The sequence below is a fragment of the Miscanthus floridulus genome, chromosome 10, assembly GCF_019320115.1.
Source record: "Miscanthus floridulus cultivar M001 chromosome 10, ASM1932011v1, whole genome shotgun sequence".
Taxonomy (NCBI): Eukaryota; Viridiplantae; Streptophyta; class Magnoliopsida; order Poales; family Poaceae; genus Miscanthus; species Miscanthus floridulus.
The window spans coordinates 5,872,119-5,889,992 of record NC_089589.1 but is presented as its reverse complement, the minus strand read 5'-3'; the positions used below and the strand labels follow the sequence as shown (position 1 = coordinate 5,889,992).

The window sequence follows — 17,874 nt, the reverse complement described above, 5'->3', positions numbered from 1 at the left end:
ACGATCGTACATTATTGGTCGCACAGGGTTTGGAAAGAGTTTATTCGACAACACCGCAAGGATTGCAAGGCACCACTTAATGTAGTTGAAATACCCGTAAGTAGTACTATATATACTTCCCCACATGTTTAATTACTATATCGTACTTTAATTTACGTGTGAGATGATGAGAATAATCTTTTTCTCGTATAGTGGTGTTTGCGGTAGGAACCAGGTAATAACTTGTGTGGATACTACGTTTGTGAATTTATCACTGCGTACATAAGAACTCCTGAAGATATCCTCAGAGTACGTATATATCAATTTTTTATTTATTTTTAAATGAATATATATATATATGTATTAATACTTTTCCTTTTATTTCAAATGCAAGACTGAATGGTTGAAACGAAGGGTCGTGCAAAAAGACCATCTGAAAGCAGTTCAAGAGTCAATAGCAGGTATCTTCTAGAAAAAATGCTAAATCCCAACGGCGAGTTCTACTTTGATCTAAGGAACTAATGATGTAAATTAAATGTTTATTGATATCGTTATTTTCGAGAACAAGATTACGAAAGTGTTGTATATATACATATATATCTATAATATATATAGTTTCATACTTTATTCGAATATAATAATGCTTGAGATGAGAATTAGATGTAATTATATGCGTACGTGTATTTATATTAGCAGCGTAGAATACGTACATAAAAACATATTATATATTAAACAAATATGTGTAACTGAACTGAAAACAAATTAAACAAAAAAAAGAAAAAGAAAAGAAACCTTTAGTCCCGGTTGGGGTTACCAACCGGGACTAAAGGGTGCGGCCATGTTTGCTCGGCTGGAGGGCCTTTAGTCCCGGTTGGTACACCAATCGGGACTAAAGGTCCCTCTTTAGTCCCGGCTCGATGACCCGGGACTGAAGGTTCCACCTTTAGTCCCGGGATCGTTGTCCCGCGGTAACCGGGACTAAAGGCCGTTACCGTCCGGGACAATAAGTCCATTCTGTAGTAGTGCATGTACATACCTAGTATAGTAGTCGTACTGGTAATTTGACTTCTGTGTCATCATGCCTGTTGCAGATATAAACTCCGATCCAACCGTGTCAGTGTCACTGTTGTTCTTCAGACTGAGCTTTGCCGTGGCACTGGCAGATGATGCCTGCTTCTGATTATTACTTAATTACAGCGGCGGATGCAGGATGGGAACAAAGGATGAAGATTTAGGACTAGAGTTAAAGATTAATGATGATTTAGAGCTAAGTAATCATGATTTAATGAAGAAATCAGGCTCACTACGGGCTACAGCCCCCGGCAGGCCCTTTGGATCGATTTTTTTTAAAATTTTAGCACTTTTTCGAACTTAATTTTAAATATAACACTCTCGGTTTTTTTAACCAACATTTTTGGCCGCGTCTATTGCCCTGGCGTGGCCAAATGACTGTGCCGCGCCATGCATGGTGGCGCGGCAGAGGACTGATGTGGCGGCGACCAGAAGCGCTGACCGCTGACGTGGCAGGGCTCTACCGCGCCATCGATCTTAGCGTGGCACTACCGCGCCCTGATCCATGGCGTGGAAGAGCCGGGTATAACCTCCGCTGCGGCCTGCGTGCCCGAGCAATCGACGTTCTCTGAGTAGCGCAGCAAGGCTGGCCACCGCGCCTGCCTTCGCCCGCGCCTGCTCGCCGCCGTGCACGCCGTCTGCCGCGGCCGCGTCCACCCACGCCAGCCAGGCAGTCAGGCCGCCAGCCGCCGGGTGCGGCCGCCGCACCCGCACGCCGGCGCGCCTCCCCCTCCGGCCAGAACCTCCGGTCACGCACGACGGCTGCCCTGCGCCCGCGGCTCCTGGCCCGGTCTTGCGCGCTACAACGAGGTACTCCACTAATATAGTTAGCACAATTAATAAAGTTAGTAAAATTATTAAAGTATAGTTAGTATAGTTAGTAAAGTTAGTTAGTTTAGTTAGTGTACGTAATATAATAAGTTAGTATAGGTAGTAAAGTTAGGTAGTTTAGTTAGTACAGTTATAGTATGCCTTGTATAGATGTTAATATTTGATTAGTTAGTATAGTTATAGTTAGAAAATATATTAATGTTAGTATGGACATTACGTACGATGATTTCGATGATTTAATGAAGTTTCTTGAAATGCATCTGCAGATAGATTGTTGTATTAGAGTTTTGTACGGAGGAAGTGTTAGGAGAGAGGATGGTATGTTTGAGGATATGGAAGAAGAATTGGAATGGTTTGATGAACCTCCTAGCTTCAACGACCTTTGTGTCCGTTTGAATATAAAGTTTGACGGTGATTTCACACTAAAGGAGAGATTTGATACTAGGAAGACTAGGGCACACTATGTCCTCATGCCCTTGCGCGACCCTGCTCACTGGTCCTGCTACACTAGGGTTCTCCAATGTTCCAATGTGCCCATGGCTGAGGTGGTGGTGGAGAATGGGTACAGGATGCATGGTGTTCAGGACGGCCCGTCCAATGATGGTTTTGGAGGCAATGAAAAAGAATTAGGGGTCGAAGGGGAAGCAACTCAGGATAACATAGATTGGGACGGTCAGTTGACGTAGGAGCAGTTTTATTCAACTGCAGTAGGCTGTATAAGCAATAACTTCGATGTGAATGAGTTCGAACGGGAAGAGGAGGAGCAGGAGGAGGAGGACAGGATCGGTAATATAGTTAGCAGTGATTCAGACGATTCTGATGATGACCAAGGAGGTACAGATGCTATGGCAACAACGGCTGATGCCATGCCAGTATCGGTATATACTATGCCATTACTAGTACCAACTGAGGTTTTGCAAGGTGTCCATGCTCAGGGTAGACTAGTCATAGATTTGGCTGCAGATGATATCCCCTATAATTCATGGGCCAGAATTAGCGAAGCGCAGCAGTATGTTCCACCACCACCTTACACAGCGACTGAGCTTGAGCAACTAAGGTCCAAGGACGTACCTTTCAGGGGCGTTTCGAACTATAGGGATGTCAGCATGACGGATATGGCAGTTTGTGATACCGGTCTCCAGATGTGTAGGAATTCATTATATAACCATGAGACAGAAACCCTTAGGAAGGGGATGATATTCAACACAATGTCAGAGATGAAACTCTTCCTTCAGAACTATGTTGTGTACCATCATAGACCGTACACCGTCACTCATTTGGACCAGGAGTTGATGTACCACTTGATATGCAAAAACGGTTGTCTATGGAGGTTAAATGCACAAAGGAGACAGAGTGATAGCAAGTGGAGGATAACTAAAGTTGTTGAACCCCACACTTGCCTAGACAATAGGGGGAAGGAAAATCATCAGCAGCTCACTGCACGTTACCTTGCCCATCGTATATTGGGGCTTGTTGATGACAATAACGACATATCGGTGTCTTCTTTACAACAGTCCATATCTGGATTCGTTAGGTACGATATGACGTACGGAAAGGCTTGGCATTCTAAGCAAATTGCTCTGGTGATTCGATGGGGTACTTGGGAGGAAGCGTACAATAGGGTGCCCCGCATCTTATGTGCAATGCATTATTACAACTCTGGCTTGAAATGGTTTGTGGACACCAGAGGGATGTTTTTTCAGGACCCATTGAGGCATGTCCTCTATTGTGTTACAAATACCGCACTGTCTAGCAAACTCACGCATCTTTTCTTTGTGATGTTTAACGAATAGGTTGACATAGTCAGGTCCATATCCCCTCTTCCTTGCAATTAGTTGCCTCTTCTTCAGTTCATCCAAGAACTTAGCTTGACCATCGTAACGTTCACACCTGCATTTTCTAGTGCTCTGTTCAAAAGAAATATTATATCATATATGTCTTAGCAAAAGAAACAAAATATGATTTCATGTTTACCACAAAAATAACGAACCTCTTCGTACTCAACCATATGGCTGCAATAATGGCCTATTCCAAGCTCCGAATGGACTAGGCCATAGTTAGAATTAACATCACATTCGCACTTGACTGGTGGTGCTTTATAAATTAACCTTTCTTTCTTCTTTTGTTTTGCTTTTGGAGGTTCTTTGGGCCATTTGTTCTTAGGACCATACAACCACTTCTTGAAACGACACTTCGCCATTGAATACACCTAAATAACGTGACATTAGTACATGACGCATATAGCTCAACATTTCAACACATACACTTTGCACTTACTTCATGCTTGTTTGGACACACAAACTCCAACGTATTGTCAGGGTTTATCACGACTCGGTCTCCGCAATGGCACAGAGGAGGTTCCTCGAGTCGTCTAACTACGGCTAAGTGCTTCTCCTTAGCCGTCATTGGTGGGGGTTAGGGGGAGGTGGAACCCACCGCTCGAAGTGCCCTCGTGGATGTCGCCCTCTCCACCAATCATCGAAAAGGAGGTACCTGGGGTCAAACTTGTCTGCACCGTCAATCCACTGAAAAAAAAGCACCTCTCATGGGCCTACACAACAAAAATTCAACAAAATATTAGTAACCTAGTAATACAAATGAAGAAGAAAAATATACGGAAACAATTACTTACATTAAAACGACTGCACGTGTAGAAGCAACGAGCCGCTGTGTCCGGATGTCTCGATTGAAACACGTCGGTCGGACGACCACGGTCACAATTAGGGACAGGGAGTTTAGGAGGGACGGGGGCATCTTTGCTAGACTCGTCGGGGTACATTTCTCCAGGACGACCCCGTTTTCGCCATAACTACTCCCGAAACATGTCTTCCATCTAATAAAACGGTTCAAATTAAACACCAATCAAAACAACGCAAATTAATGTAAAATGTAATCATTTGCAATGCAACTAAAATATTATAAACAACAATTATAGCAACAAAAATATACATGGCAAACATACTTCTAACTAAATAATTAACCTTAACATTGATAAAATCATACTAATATCTTCACCATAGTTCCCAAACATAATTTTTCTACTAACCTTAACTCCCATTCATAATATCCTATCCACCATTCAAACAAAAATAAAATGTGCATCATTACCTTGAACTAGGACGAGGAGGAAGGGAGGCGGACGGGGAATGGAAGGGAAGGGAGGGAGGCGGCAATGGAGGGCCGTGATGCCGCTGTTCGTGGCGCGGCGACCGGCGTGCTTGGCGACGGGCGGGAGCGGGAGCGACGCCTAGGCTGCTTTGCTGCTCGGGCAGCGGGACTGGCCGCGGCGGAGGTTATACCCGGCTTTGCCGCGCCATGGATCAGGGAGCGGCATTGCCGCGCCAAGATCGGTGGCACGGTAGAGCCCTGCCACGTCAGCGGTCAGCGCTTCTGGTCGCCGCCACGTCAGCCCTCTACCGCGCCACCATGTATGGCGCGGCACAGGCATTTGGCCGCGCCAGGGCAATAGACGCGGCCAAAAGTGTTAGTTTTAAAAAAAAATCCGAGAGTGTTAGATTTAAAATTAAGTTCAAAAAAGTGTTAAAATTAAAAAAAAATCTTTGGATCCGCCCCCTGCTTAATTAGTCCTTCCTGCTTCTCTGGCACGCATGATGTTGTTTATTGCTGTTGGAGCAGCAGCAACAGCAGCAGTGGCCTCGGTCATCTGCTATACTAGGACATTTGACCAGACATTGACCATGCATGAATCGAAGATTTTGAGATAAGGTGAGTGTGCTATTTCCAAAGTACAGAGTGCTACTAGTCTCTACCCTCTGTTGCGTGCCCTGCATGTTCAGCCTGTCATAGAAGAGCCCAAGGCCTAATTAGCCTAACCCAAGCCTATTGTTTGAAACGGAAAATAACCGTCATGGATAAATTGTCACATCATCATGGATGTTTACATGGATGCTTACGTGAATGATTACATCAACATCTCAGCCCATTTATTAACGGACCAAAAGGCTCATTTTTTAGCATGCTTTCATCCTATTTCTCAGCCTATTTTTCAGCCAAGTATAACAACGACACATACAACATAGACATATAGCACATACAGCCCATATAGGCATCCCATTTGTTAGACTGCTTTCAGCCCATTTTTCAGCCAATTATAACAATATGCATACAGCATATATAGACATACAGCACATAACGCCTAAGAGCCTTGCCTAGATCAGGCACCTCAGCCACACCACCATCCAAATAGCCCCTAACTGATTACTGGCGTTTGTATGGCTGAAAAAAGAGCTATGCTAGCTGTGGTCAGACACGTGGTCAATATAATGTGCAATGCAAAACCTATACCAATTACTGAAGAGAAAAATCATGTGCATAATAAGAAAACGACATACTCTGTGTCTCTGTCATATATGCAGACTATTCCATGGCAAACAAAGCCGCCAAAGCTGACTCTAACCATTGAAATCACTCCCCACCACAAGAAACTAAATTAAAGAAATAGCTTATATACACAAATAAAAACGAAGATAATAACAGATTAAACCAACTGAGATGAGATCATCGTATTCATATCAGTAGTTGAGTAAGCACCACACCACCACGGCACCATGAATCATCATCCCGAGCAACAAGCAGCAGAGAGCGAGAAGAAGAAGGTGAAGCTGCTCGGCTTCTGGGCAAGCCCCTACGTCCTCCGGGTGAAATGGGCGCTAGCGATGAAGGGCGTCGAGTACGAGTACGTGGAGGAGGATCTCCAGGGCAAGAGCGCCGAACTGCTGGCGTACAACCCCGTGCACAAGAAGGTCCCCGTGCTGGTCTACCACGGCAGGCCCATCGCCGAGTCGCAGGTCATCCTCGAGTTCATCGACGACGCCTGGAGCCACCGCGGCGACCCCATCCTCCCTCGGGACCCCTACCAGCGCGCCATGGCCCGTTTCTGGGCCAGGTTCCAGCAGGACAAGGTCAGGACTGATCACGAAGAAGAAGAATCCATTATCTGCATGCAGCTCTGTGTTCATCAGTTTGAGTTCTAACTTGTACATATGTACCTCATGGCTCATGTATAGCTCTCGCCACCGATTTGGAGGTGGTTCACGACGGAGGGGGAGGAGCAGGAGGCAGCGTACGAAGCTGCCGTAGAGCAGCTGCTGGTCCTGGAGAAGGAGCTCGCCGTCTCCGGGAAACCGTTCTTCGGCGGGGAGAAGGTCGGGTTCGTGGACCTGTCGCTCGGCCCGCTGGCGTACGTGATTCCGATCTACGAGGAGATCGTCACCGGCGGCGGCGGCGGCGTGAAGATGGTCACGGGGGAGAAGATGCCGTCCCTGGCTGCGTGGATGGGGAGGTTCCTCAGCTCGCCGGCCGTCAGGGGTCATCTGCCGCCGCTGGAGAAGCTGCGGCCCAGGTACCAGGCCATGCGCGAATGGTTTCTCGTCTCAGCAAGAGCAAAAGTTGAGCAGCAGCAGCAGTAACTAGAGCTAGCTACTTGCACTGTGCGTTTCTCGTCTTTATCACGTTCTTCTGCTCTCTATCCTTTCTGAAAGAGTCGAAGAGATTTTACCATGTAAAGAAAGACAAAGCCAAGGTATTTACATGTACGTACCTAGTACAGTAGTCGTACTGGTAATTTGACTTCTGTGTCGTCATGCCTGTTGCAGATATAAACTCCGATCCAACCGTGTCAGTGTCACTGTTGTTCTTCAGACTGAGCTTTGCCGTGGCACTGGCAGATGATGCCTGCTTCTGATTATTACTTAATTACAGCGGCGGATGCAGGACGAGAACAAAGGAGGAAGATTTAGAACTAGGGTTAAAAATTAAGGGTAAAGTACACTTTACAACCCTCAACTTGCACCAAAGTTCGATTTTCAACCTTTAACTATGAAACCGGTCAAGAAACACCCTCCAACTATCAAAACCGGACGAATTTGGTCCTCGGCCGGTTTCAAAAGCGGTTTTCTATTTTCGGGAGGCGCCGAAATTTTAAATTATTTTTTTGAGCATCTTAACGTCCTCAAATGAAAAAACTCAAAACTACAAAGTTGTAGATCTCATTGAAGTCTACAATTTACACATAAAAATTATCTTCATCCGACATCGTATCGAAGGGTTTTCTATTTTTTGAAATTTGAGTCTCATCACGCGACAAAATATGATGCTGAAATTTTATATTATTTTTTCGAGCATCTTACTGTCCTCAAATGAAACAAATTAAAACTATAAAGTTGTAGATCTCATCGAGGTCTACAATTTACATATAAAATGATCTTCATCCGACATCGTATTGAAGAGTTTTCTATTTTTTGAAATTTGAGTCTCATCACGCGACATCGTAGCACTTTCGTTGTTATTCGGTAATTAGTGTCTAATCATAATCTAATTAGGCTTAAAAGATTCGTCTCGTGAATTTTATCTAAACTGTGTAATTAGTTTTATTTTTTATTTATATTTAATGCTTCATGCATGCGTCCAAATATTCGATACGACGAAAAATCTTAAAAAATTTTGCAAAATGAAGTGGAAAGTACCTGAGATGAGGTGAGTGTGCTATTTCCAAAGTACGGAGTACTACTAGCGTAGCGCTGCACCTCTGTTTTCCACTCTCCCTCCACGCAGCTGCAGCCGAGCAGGTAGTCTTCATTGTACTACTAGCTGAAAGTTCAACTCGGCTGCAGCGGCAGCGCTGTTAAGTGCAGCCAAGCAGGCTGAAAGGCGAGTTAACTTTAACAAGACGCAAGTAGTACTAATAATCTTTTCCAACACCAATTTTGCACCATAAAAACTGGCAACTCAAATCACCATGTCTTTAGCTCAATCGGAGTATCGGAACCGTCCCATGAACACGTCTTTAACTCCTTCATCCATCTCGGCCATGTACTAATCCATTCTTTGGATAGCACCAGTGATCCGACACCTCAATCGGACGCGTCCCATGGATGGACTCACGAACCACACTCCAGCCTGTTTCATCTGTGTTCTAGAGAGGACGAGAGATTTACAATTCTTTTTTACTGTTGCTCCATCAAATTCCAACGCTCCTAGACTCCACACAAAATCACTACTGGTCAGCAAAGAGATGGGTGCCGCGCACCAAGTTTTCTAGAGTTAACTTTGTTTAGTTCAGGGTGTAAAGTTTTAAGGTATCACATGAGATGTTCGGATACTAATAAAAAAACAAATTAGAATCCATCGGTAAACTACGAGACGAATTTATTAACTCTATGCATGTGTCTAAACATTTAATAGAATATGATGTAAATTTTTAGGGATGAACTAAACAAGGCCTAATAATCTTATTTTATCTGCATTATTATTGATTATTCTTTTTTAACCATATGCCACAGGCTGGCCGGCCGACTTGTCTGTGTGCAGAACATGTCAAATTTTGCACTTTTACAGTTACGGGATATATCTATCCGTGTTCTCATCTATAACTAACTACCATCAGCTTGTTAACACTGGCTAGCAAGCAGGGCGTGCCTATTGGGCACTTAAATACAGCTTATGAAAAAAAAACAAGGCTTCAACTTTCATAAACAAAATACAAAATATATTGGATCTCAACATTTGTCTTTAAGATCTGCTAGCATGTTGCTGCTCTCATACAGTACGGTTCAACGGTTCATAACAAGAAGAAACACATTTATAGCATTAAAAAGTGCCTAAAGTGACAACTTGGTGTGCTAGTCCTTAGGTGCATATAACACCTTACTAGACTTCTCGGAGCGAATCTGACATCGGTAAAATTTCATGCATACTCCTGGCCTAGAGAAACTCTGAAATGATTGGTACAGCTCCTTGGCCTTGACTTCAGAGATTGAATGACAGAAATTTACTGTCATCTCTTTAATCATTGTCCCCCAATCAAAAAGTCGTTTCACAAAAGCAACTTCATGTTTAGTTCCTCGCCATTCAAAGATTTCTACTTCTTCAAGGTGATTCAACAAGAGTTCCTCTGTTTCCCACTCTATTAGCTGAAGGCATTTGCAATCGGATGTGCATACAGTTTCGGCCTGACACCAGGAAGTATCAACTTAATAAAATTAATTGATGATTGAATGACAAAAATGAGAGTAAATTATCAGATTCCTGAACACTTTCGAGGTGTGCCAATGTGTTGATATCAACTAAAAAATAATTCAGCCTAGTAACTAGTTGCAGCAATATAATTTTCTGCTAAGACAAAAGATAGCACATAGCATAATTTATGTTTATAAAATCACATAGAATTCCATGTAATAACAGAATAATGCTATTATTAACTGCCAAAAATTAAGGAGATTTTGAATCAATCTTAGTGCATAGGCTCTGAATGGACCTGCATAGCCTTTATATTTTTCTTTTAAAAAATAAAATTACTTAGGCTAATTACTCCTTCAACTTTCTTTTCACTGCCATATTATTTTCTACCTCTTATATACATTATTACCAAGGTTGATCTGCTTTAGTGTCATCCAACGACTCACCAGAAGTCCAGAACCGTATATTTCAAACAGGCTAACAATAACTAGAAAGAGAGCAACTATTTACAGCCAAAATAGTATACCAACACTTAAATCTACAGAGTAAAGTGATATCATTGGGATATCAAATAAACCATACATCTGACAAAAAAAAATACAAATGCATATTTCTTCCCATTACTTCTCTGGAAACTTAAATACTTACTCCAGTAAGAAAATGTGTTGTGTTTACCTAGGGACCATGTCTAACTAAATACAAACGTATTTTTTTCATAAAAACAGCATGCATTGATCTACCTTGAAAAAATAGATTCATAATGCTTTAAATTAATTTGGCTTTCGATACATACTTTGACAGAAATTAATCAATCAAAAATGCCTTTTAGGGACCAAAACGCTACCTTTTTTTCTGTGTCTAGACAGAGTATTAGGTAAACAAAGAATAGGTTTACCTCTGACAAAAACAGCAGCATCAACCTTCTTATACCAGTACACAATCTGAGAACATGGAATGCGCTGGCCTCAAAGGCATGTCCATATGCCATTACCATTAGGCGCAAAAATGTAATGTCTGGGAGCACTGCCATGTCTTCCATCATGTAGTCATAGTTCTCTATACCCTGTGTTTTCATAGGAAGTAATACAAAAGGGTTCATATGTGACAGTTAGAAGGGGAATGAAACTTGAAACCTAAAGCTGTTTCAGTGATTGTTGCTAGCTGACCATTGTTGTGAGCATAGACGAAGCTGAAGCTATAAGCTAACAAGTTCATTCTGGGTTTCTTACACAAAGCATGGCCATTGTGAGCTGCTTAAAAGACTGGACTACTTGTTCTCTAGAAAATACTTTGGCTCTCATGTTTCTTGCATATATATAATGGAAAATAGTATTAGCAATGTTGGAGGGACCTGAGGTCCTAAGCAAACCAAAACATGCGATGACCATAGTTTTTAAGGCGACGCCTTGTCGTCCGGGCGTTCTTTGAACCATGGCGTCGGGCTCGCCACGGCATCCTCGCGTATGGCGTCGCCTTGCACCCCAAGTTGTCGCCATGGCGTCGACTTGCTCTAGGCGGACGCCGCGCGCGCACGAGCGCAGGAGGAAAACCGCGCGCGGGGGCGGGAAGCCTGGGATTGCGCGCGCGGGGAAAACGCAGCGCGTTGCGCGCGCGGGGGAAAGAGCGGAGCGTTGCGTGCGCGCAGAAAACAGAGGCGCGAGCACGCAGGAAAGAGGGAGCAGCACGTGCATGCCTCCCGCCAAAGACGCATCCATCTTACTCGCGCCAGTCGAGGGAGGGAAAGGGAGGCGAGAGGGAGAGAGGAGCGCGTCGGCTCACCTGAAATCGAGCGGCGGGCCGGCGGCGCCTGCGACCCTGAGTCCGCGACCCACGTCCCATAAGCGTCCGCGACTTCCGCCCCGTCCACGACCGAGACTCCCGCCCCATCCGTGGCCGTGAATCCTGCCGCGACTCCCGCCCCATCTGCGACCGTCTCCAGGACTTCTCCGCCGCCTCCTCCATCACCGGCTCCACTCTGCGGGTATGCTCTCCCCTCTTGGCCTCTCCTTCCTCTGTTCTTCCTCCAATCCTCCATCCCTCTTTCCACTGCGGCTCTGCTTTTCCTCCCCCTTCTTTCTCTGCTCTGCTTCTTGTACTCGTGCTCTACTCTGCTCCTTTCTGTTATTTGTGTACGGCGTCGCCTCGCCATGCGCCTAACCCGCCTAGGCGTCTGGAAGGGGGTGGAGCGCCGCACCTCGCCTTACCGCCTTAAAACCAATGATGGTTTCCTGATATCACCATCATGGCATCATCTAGACAATTTGACAAAAAGTCAAAATAGTGGAAATGAAACATTCTTTAAGTAAGCCATTTGGTTCATTGCACAAGCCAACTTATTTTATCCTAAACAAAGACTCATAAGTAATATGCCTGAAGTACTTTATTTCCTTGCTTTTATATGGCTACTCGAGCCTTAGGAGTTTAATTTTTGTTTACAAAAAAAAGGGCATTGAGCAAACTTTAATTCTGTGGTAGCGGAGGACCATTCTTAGTCAGCGTGTCACATAGGAATCTTGGATTAATACACTAGCATGGTATATGGTACTACGATGGCATAATGGTTCCAGATAATAGAAGTGAGAACTCACCCGTAGATACGCCAGCGTTAGACAAAGACTTTTGATGCCCTCAAAGCGCAGCAAGAGGCTCATACAAGACTGATTGTGCAGGAAACCACCATTTCCATAAACAAGATAAAAGCCAGTTCCCAGCCATTGCAGATGTGCCATCTTGCCAAGGTGGACAGAGCTCGGGTCATATTCATCAATCCAATCAAGTTTCGTGAGCAGAGGGGTCGAAATGTTGGCGATTGGTGGACTCTTGAGAAAACAAGATGCCACAGTTAACTCCTCGAGCGCCGGCGCCACAACGGTGAGCCGAGACAAGGACTGCAAGCCCCTGAGTTCCATCAACAGCATAGACTCCGAATGTATGGCGAGATCCCTCAGCCCACGGGCATCCTCGACGGTGAGCCTCTGCAAGCACGGGCACCGCGGCGAGGACACGGCGTCTCCTAGCTCACCTGGGCCGTGGAACCAGACGCGGCTCAGGTGGAGCCCGGTGAGGCGAGTGAAGACGCCGGTGAGAGGCACGGCGAGGCCCTGAAAACCCAAGAAGAAGGAGATCGTGGTGGCCTTCTCAAAGCAGGGGAACTCAAAAGCGCCTCCCTCCCCCGCATCTTCCACCGGACCGTAGGTTTTAAGGGTCAGGTCGCCGGAGACGCGCCGCGCGGCGGCGGGGAGCCAGACCGCTAGAGACTCGGCGGTGGCTCCGTCGGCCCCGACGAGGAAGTCGCGGAGGAGCACCTTGTGGTCGTCGAGGGCGTGGCGCAACCGGTGGGGCTCGGGGGGCGAAGTGAATCTGAGCACCGGGAGGAGAGCCCAGATGCGGCGCCAGCGGTGGGAGAGGACGCTGGTCCGGGCGGCGGCGCGGGTGGTGAGCTTGAGGAGGACGAGGACGAGGACGTCGTCGTGGAGCGCGCTGAGCCGGTCCTCGCCTGCGGCGGCGGCGGCGGTATCGGAGGAGGAGAGCCCCTGGCGCTTGGCGGCGCACTCGCTGCCGCCGCCCAGCTCCATCGAGAACGGGAAGTGGATGGGGATTTGGGGATTTATTAGGTCACGGACAATCGCATTGCACGGTGGAATTTGGGAATGAGATCCTCTGCGGTCAGTGCCAGCGACTCGTCAAGCGTATCTGACCCTTCATTTCAATCGAACGGCGACTAGGTCGCACCAGACTTTCAAGCACCCCTTTCTTAGGGCGCGTTTAGATGCAAAAGATTTTGGGTTTTGGCTACTGTAGCACTTTCGTTTGTATTTGGTAATTAGTGTCTAATTATGGACTAATTAGGTTCAAAAGTTTCGTCATGCGATTTCTCACTCAACTGTGCAATTAGTTTTTTTTCATCTACATTTAGTACTCCATACATGTGCCGCAAAATTCGATATGATAGATACTGCACAAAAATTTTTGGAACTAAACAGGCCCTTAGCTGCACTGGGTCTTGGCCCAACAAGCTCACGGCGCTGCTGGGTTTGTGCGAGCGTCTCTCTCTGAGGAATAGATGCGTTATTATTTTTAACCATAGTCTGTAATCTCTTCCTGTGTGCTCAGATTGCATGTGCGTGTAATGCCATGGCTGTTCCTTTTTTCTCCACCAAATTGAATACCTATTTAACAGTACAAATAATACCATGTCATGTTTATTTTGCAAAATAGCACAATTTGTTACAAAATTGAAGCCTGTACACTTAGCTCAGGTTTTGCTGCTTCCTATACACAATCTGCACAAATTTGCTAGTACAACATTTGCTTCCTGTCCAATTTCCTGCATGAATTGCTGACAATACTATGCTTCCTGTACAAAGCACAATGCTTATAAAACATAACAATTATTACAAACACAGATTGTGTCGGCGTTTCGAGTAAACACCAACGAGTAAATTTCTAATATTGTATGTCTGGTTTGGATGGTGTGCTAAGAGGACACGAGGTTTATACTGGTTCGGACAGAATATCCCTACGTCCAGTTCGTTGCTACTGCTCGTGTTACTAGCACTGAAAAGTTCATAGTAGCGGTTACAAACGGGCGAGAGAGGGAGAGATCACAAGTCCCTGGTGGAAAGAACGGATGGGTGCCGAGAGCTCGGTCGCTGCTCGGTTATTTGTTCGAGGTTCGATGCTAGTGGTTTTGATGTGATGTGTTGCGGTGAATTCTCGTGCGATGCCCCTTAGTGGAGTGCCCTGTTTTTCCTTTTATAAACCAAGGGAAAGCACGAGTTACAGCGGGAGAAGAGAGGAGAGCGAGAGGGAGAGGAAGTCCTTTGTGCGGGCCTTTCTTTTCTTTTGTGCGGGTCCTGCCGACACGACAGGTGGTGATAGAAACAGCTCCACGCCGGGCGCCTGTCCGCCGATGATGCCATGCCCTGGCGTCGTCAGCGGGTCGTGACGTCCCACTCCGCCCCGGCGTGCGGCGCGGTGAACCAGCCTGCTGACCAGCGGCCGTACAGAGAGTAGGCAGTATAGTGACCACGCGTCCGTCACTGTGAGCGATGTGAGTTCCCTGGAATGACATGTGTTTGTAATAATTGTTATGTTTTATAAGCATCGTGCTTTGTACCGGAAGCATAGTATTGTCAGCAATTCATGCAGGAAATTGGACAGGGAAGCAAATGTTGTACTAGCAATTTCGTGCAGATTGCGTATAGAAGCAGCAAAACCTGAGCGAAGTGTACAGGCTTCAATTTTGTAACAATGTGCTATTTTGCAAAATAAACATGACATGTATTATTTGTACTGTTAAATAGGTATCCAATTTGGTGGAGAAAAAGAAACAGCCATGTCATTACACACACATGCAATCTAAGCACACAGGAAGAGATTACAGACTACGGTTAAGAATAATAACGCATCTATTCCTCAGAGAGAGAGACGCTCGCACAAACCCAGCAGCGCCGTGAGCTTGTTGGGCCAAGGCCCAGCGCAGCGAAGGAAGGGGCGCTTGAAAGTCTGGTGCGACCTGGTTGCCCTTCGATTGAAACGGAGGGTTAGATATGCTTGACTGCAGAGAAGAGTCGCTGGCACTGACTGCAGAGGATCTCATTCCGGAATTTGGAGATTGGATTGCAGGGTTTTATAAAGAGGCTTTTACCTGTGTATCCTTAAAAAAGATGCCACACTCCTGCGTACCTCTCAAAAGTTGGTCATCACATACATGCCCTCGCTCGAACTTTTCTTTTCCCTCACGCCATTCCGTCGGTATTTGCTCCTAACGGTGGGTAACGGCTCTGGAGAATGACTCAGTTGCCCTTGGGCTTGTATGGACGTCTGAACTTTTTCGTTTCCCCTATGCCACTGCCAGGCCAATTGGCTTTGGCGCCAGAGACGCCGCTGTTGGCGCCAAAGGACAGGGATTTGACGCCAAAGAGCCTGCCCTTTTCTGTAACAGAACCGACTAAATTATAAGAACGTAAGTACAAAAATAATCACCGAAGTGATTAAATTCCTATACTTAAGCTCCCATAATCCCGGTAGTCCGGAAATCACGAAGGACTTCAAACAACTCCCGACATACAAACCAAGACCGTAGTGATTCAACACAACACATCATTCGTTACAACATTTCACAAGTGGCATCCGGATTACATCCATCAGAGTTCAAATAAAATATTACAAACCAAGTTCAAATTTGTGGAAGCAACATAGTTTAGTACATAACTTCATAGTTTCAAATACATTGCCAGATCTTAGTCATGTCCCACCAAAAGCATCTTTAGGTACGAGAACTAGGAGAGACCGCGCCCAACGGTCTAGTCTTCGTCCCTAGCCGGGAGAAGACAATACTTGCAGCAACCAAAGTAGAACTGGTCATCTGCAACAGGTGGGAAATAAACCCTGAGTACGAGAAGGTACTCAGCTAGACTTACCCGTCAAAACTAGAAATAAAGGACACCAAGAGTCATGCAAGGCTTATGAGGTGGGCTAGCTTGACACAGTTGCATAAAAGAGCTTATGAATATAGTGACCAATTTAAACTTAGCATCAAGTTTATCATCATTTACCTGTCCACTAGATTAGCACTTGTACTAGAGCACTCACTTATTAGGAGCAAACAATATTAACCATAGCAGGTATAATAAGGCTGTCATCATCATACCATCATTCCTGAACCATTATGTTATTTAGTATATCTACTTTGGAGATAAGCTCATCAAGTTCTCACTAACCGGTGAGAGACGGCGACTCGAATCGAATTACAACTCAGCTGAGGGGGTATTCCTAACTCTTGCCCTGGCATACTTTGCAAGGGTAGCCGTGGGTCACCTTTGGTACAACTCAGGAACCAAATTCGCGGGTTCGATCAATGCTAGCACTCTCAGGGATTACCCTTCTGCCAGGACAATCAGGACTTTTAAAACACCTGCCCTTGGACTCACGCCTACGGCTCCCTTCCGAGGCGTACTTTATACTTATCGACTTCTGGCCTGAGTTGAGCTACTCGGCTTCGTGGTCGGTCTCCAGACCCGGCCAACTAAGAGAGAGGCATGCATTCAACATGAACAGGAAAGACTCCAAGATTCGGTCCTTAAGCGACACAGACGGAGTCACTACAAACCGACAAGCCTCCACTCGGTCTTCAATTCAAATTAAGACAGGTTCTTTTCCACGATAGCAAATATAGCCAACCGTGCCATATGTATATCCCTATAGCTCGCAGGTGACAGGAAATCACCTGACTTCCACCGCATTTAAGTAGGGCTAAGCACTACACGAGCCTGAGCTACATAGGATTCAGGGTATCAATATCTGGACAAGGATTGGATAACCAATGCAGCAAGTGTTTGCATCCAACACCTAAACTTAATGCAACAATATATATGTAATAATAATACTTTAATTGCATTTTAGAAGTTAAGAGGCTTAATATGCTCTAGGGCTTGCCTTTCACAAAGTTGCATAGACAGTGATCCGGGCACTCAACGGCGACCTCGTCTGGCACTTCTCCTGAGGGCTGCACCTCCTGAACCTCCGGTGTTGGCTGCTGCTGCTCCTCGCTCGGTTCCTCGAATTCCAGCAGTGTCACTCCTTCCGGTACACCTATTGCATGCAGATGCACAAGATAAATATCATGGATGCATAAGGAATGACATGATGCTCATGATGAATGGATAACAGTAAGTATTTAACGAAAACATCACTGGACACTCGTTTACCGATTAAGAATAGCTCTATTCAAATCACTTTAAAACATGTATCTAACTTACTCGAAGAACAAGATCAACTTACCTAACTTGCATAACCTAAGATAAAGATGCTCATCTTCAGTTAAAGGCCTAACACCTAGGAACATTACCACAAGCTTAGGAATAGTAAAGGCATACTTAAATCAATAGTTAAGGTTTCATATGCAAACGAGCAGTTCCTTAATTCAATCACAACAAGAGTTCTACAAATTCAAATGACTTGCAAGAGGACATTCTGGAAAGCTTATGAAATTCTTTACAAATCATTTGTAAA

The 17,874-nt window shown here is 45.3% G+C and overlaps 2 protein-coding genes across 2 annotated transcripts; one reads left to right on the top strand and one right to left on the bottom strand.

The window, feature by feature from the left end:
* The first annotated feature begins 6,245 nt into the window (after positions 1–6,245).
* On the top strand, positions 6,246–7,528 carry LOC136487557 (glutathione transferase GST 23-like). Its single transcript, XM_066484683.1, has 2 exons — positions 6,246–6,803; positions 6,909–7,528. The coding sequence occupies exons 1-2, from the start codon at positions 6,450–6,452 to the stop codon at positions 7,308–7,310; spliced, it is 756 nt and encodes a 251-aa protein (XP_066340780.1). The 5' UTR covers positions 6,246–6,449; the 3' UTR covers positions 7,311–7,528.
* A 1,838-nt stretch (positions 7,529–9,366) lies between these two features.
* LOC136487556 (putative F-box/FBD/LRR-repeat protein At4g03220) lies at positions 9,367–13,493 on the bottom strand. Its single transcript, XM_066484682.1, has 3 exons — positions 12,447–13,493; positions 10,754–10,921; positions 9,367–9,851 (listed from the first exon to the last, which is right to left on the bottom strand). Exons 1-3 carry the CDS (start codon positions 13,431–13,433, stop codon positions 9,522–9,524), a joined length of 1,485 nt encoding a protein of 494 aa, XP_066340779.1. The 5' UTR covers positions 13,434–13,493; the 3' UTR covers positions 9,367–9,521.
* Between the last annotated feature and the right edge of the window lie 4,381 nt (positions 13,494–17,874).

Excerpts from the sequence above, each read along its gene's own strand:
- LOC136487557 (XM_066484683.1), top strand. The coding sequence starts at position 6,450 with ATGAATCATCATCCCGAGCAACAAGCAGCAGAGAGCGAGAAGAAGAAG. Across the intron at positions 6,804-6,908 it reads CCAGGTTCCAGCAGGACAAG|CTCTCGCCACCGATTTGGAG; the intron begins GTCAGGACTGAT and ends GCTCATGTATAG.
- LOC136487556 (XM_066484682.1), bottom strand. The coding sequence starts at position 13,433 with ATGGAGCTGGGCGGCGGCAGCGAGTGCGCCGCCAAGCGCCAGGGGCTC. Across the intron at positions 10,922-12,446 it reads TAACGCTGGCGTATCTACGG|GGTATAGAGAACTATGACTA; the intron begins GTGAGTTCTCAC and ends ATGAAAACACAG. Across the intron at positions 9,852-10,753 it reads TGCTGCTGTTTTTGTCAGAG|GCCGAAACTGTATGCACATC; the intron begins GTAAACCTATTC and ends TCCTGGTGTCAG.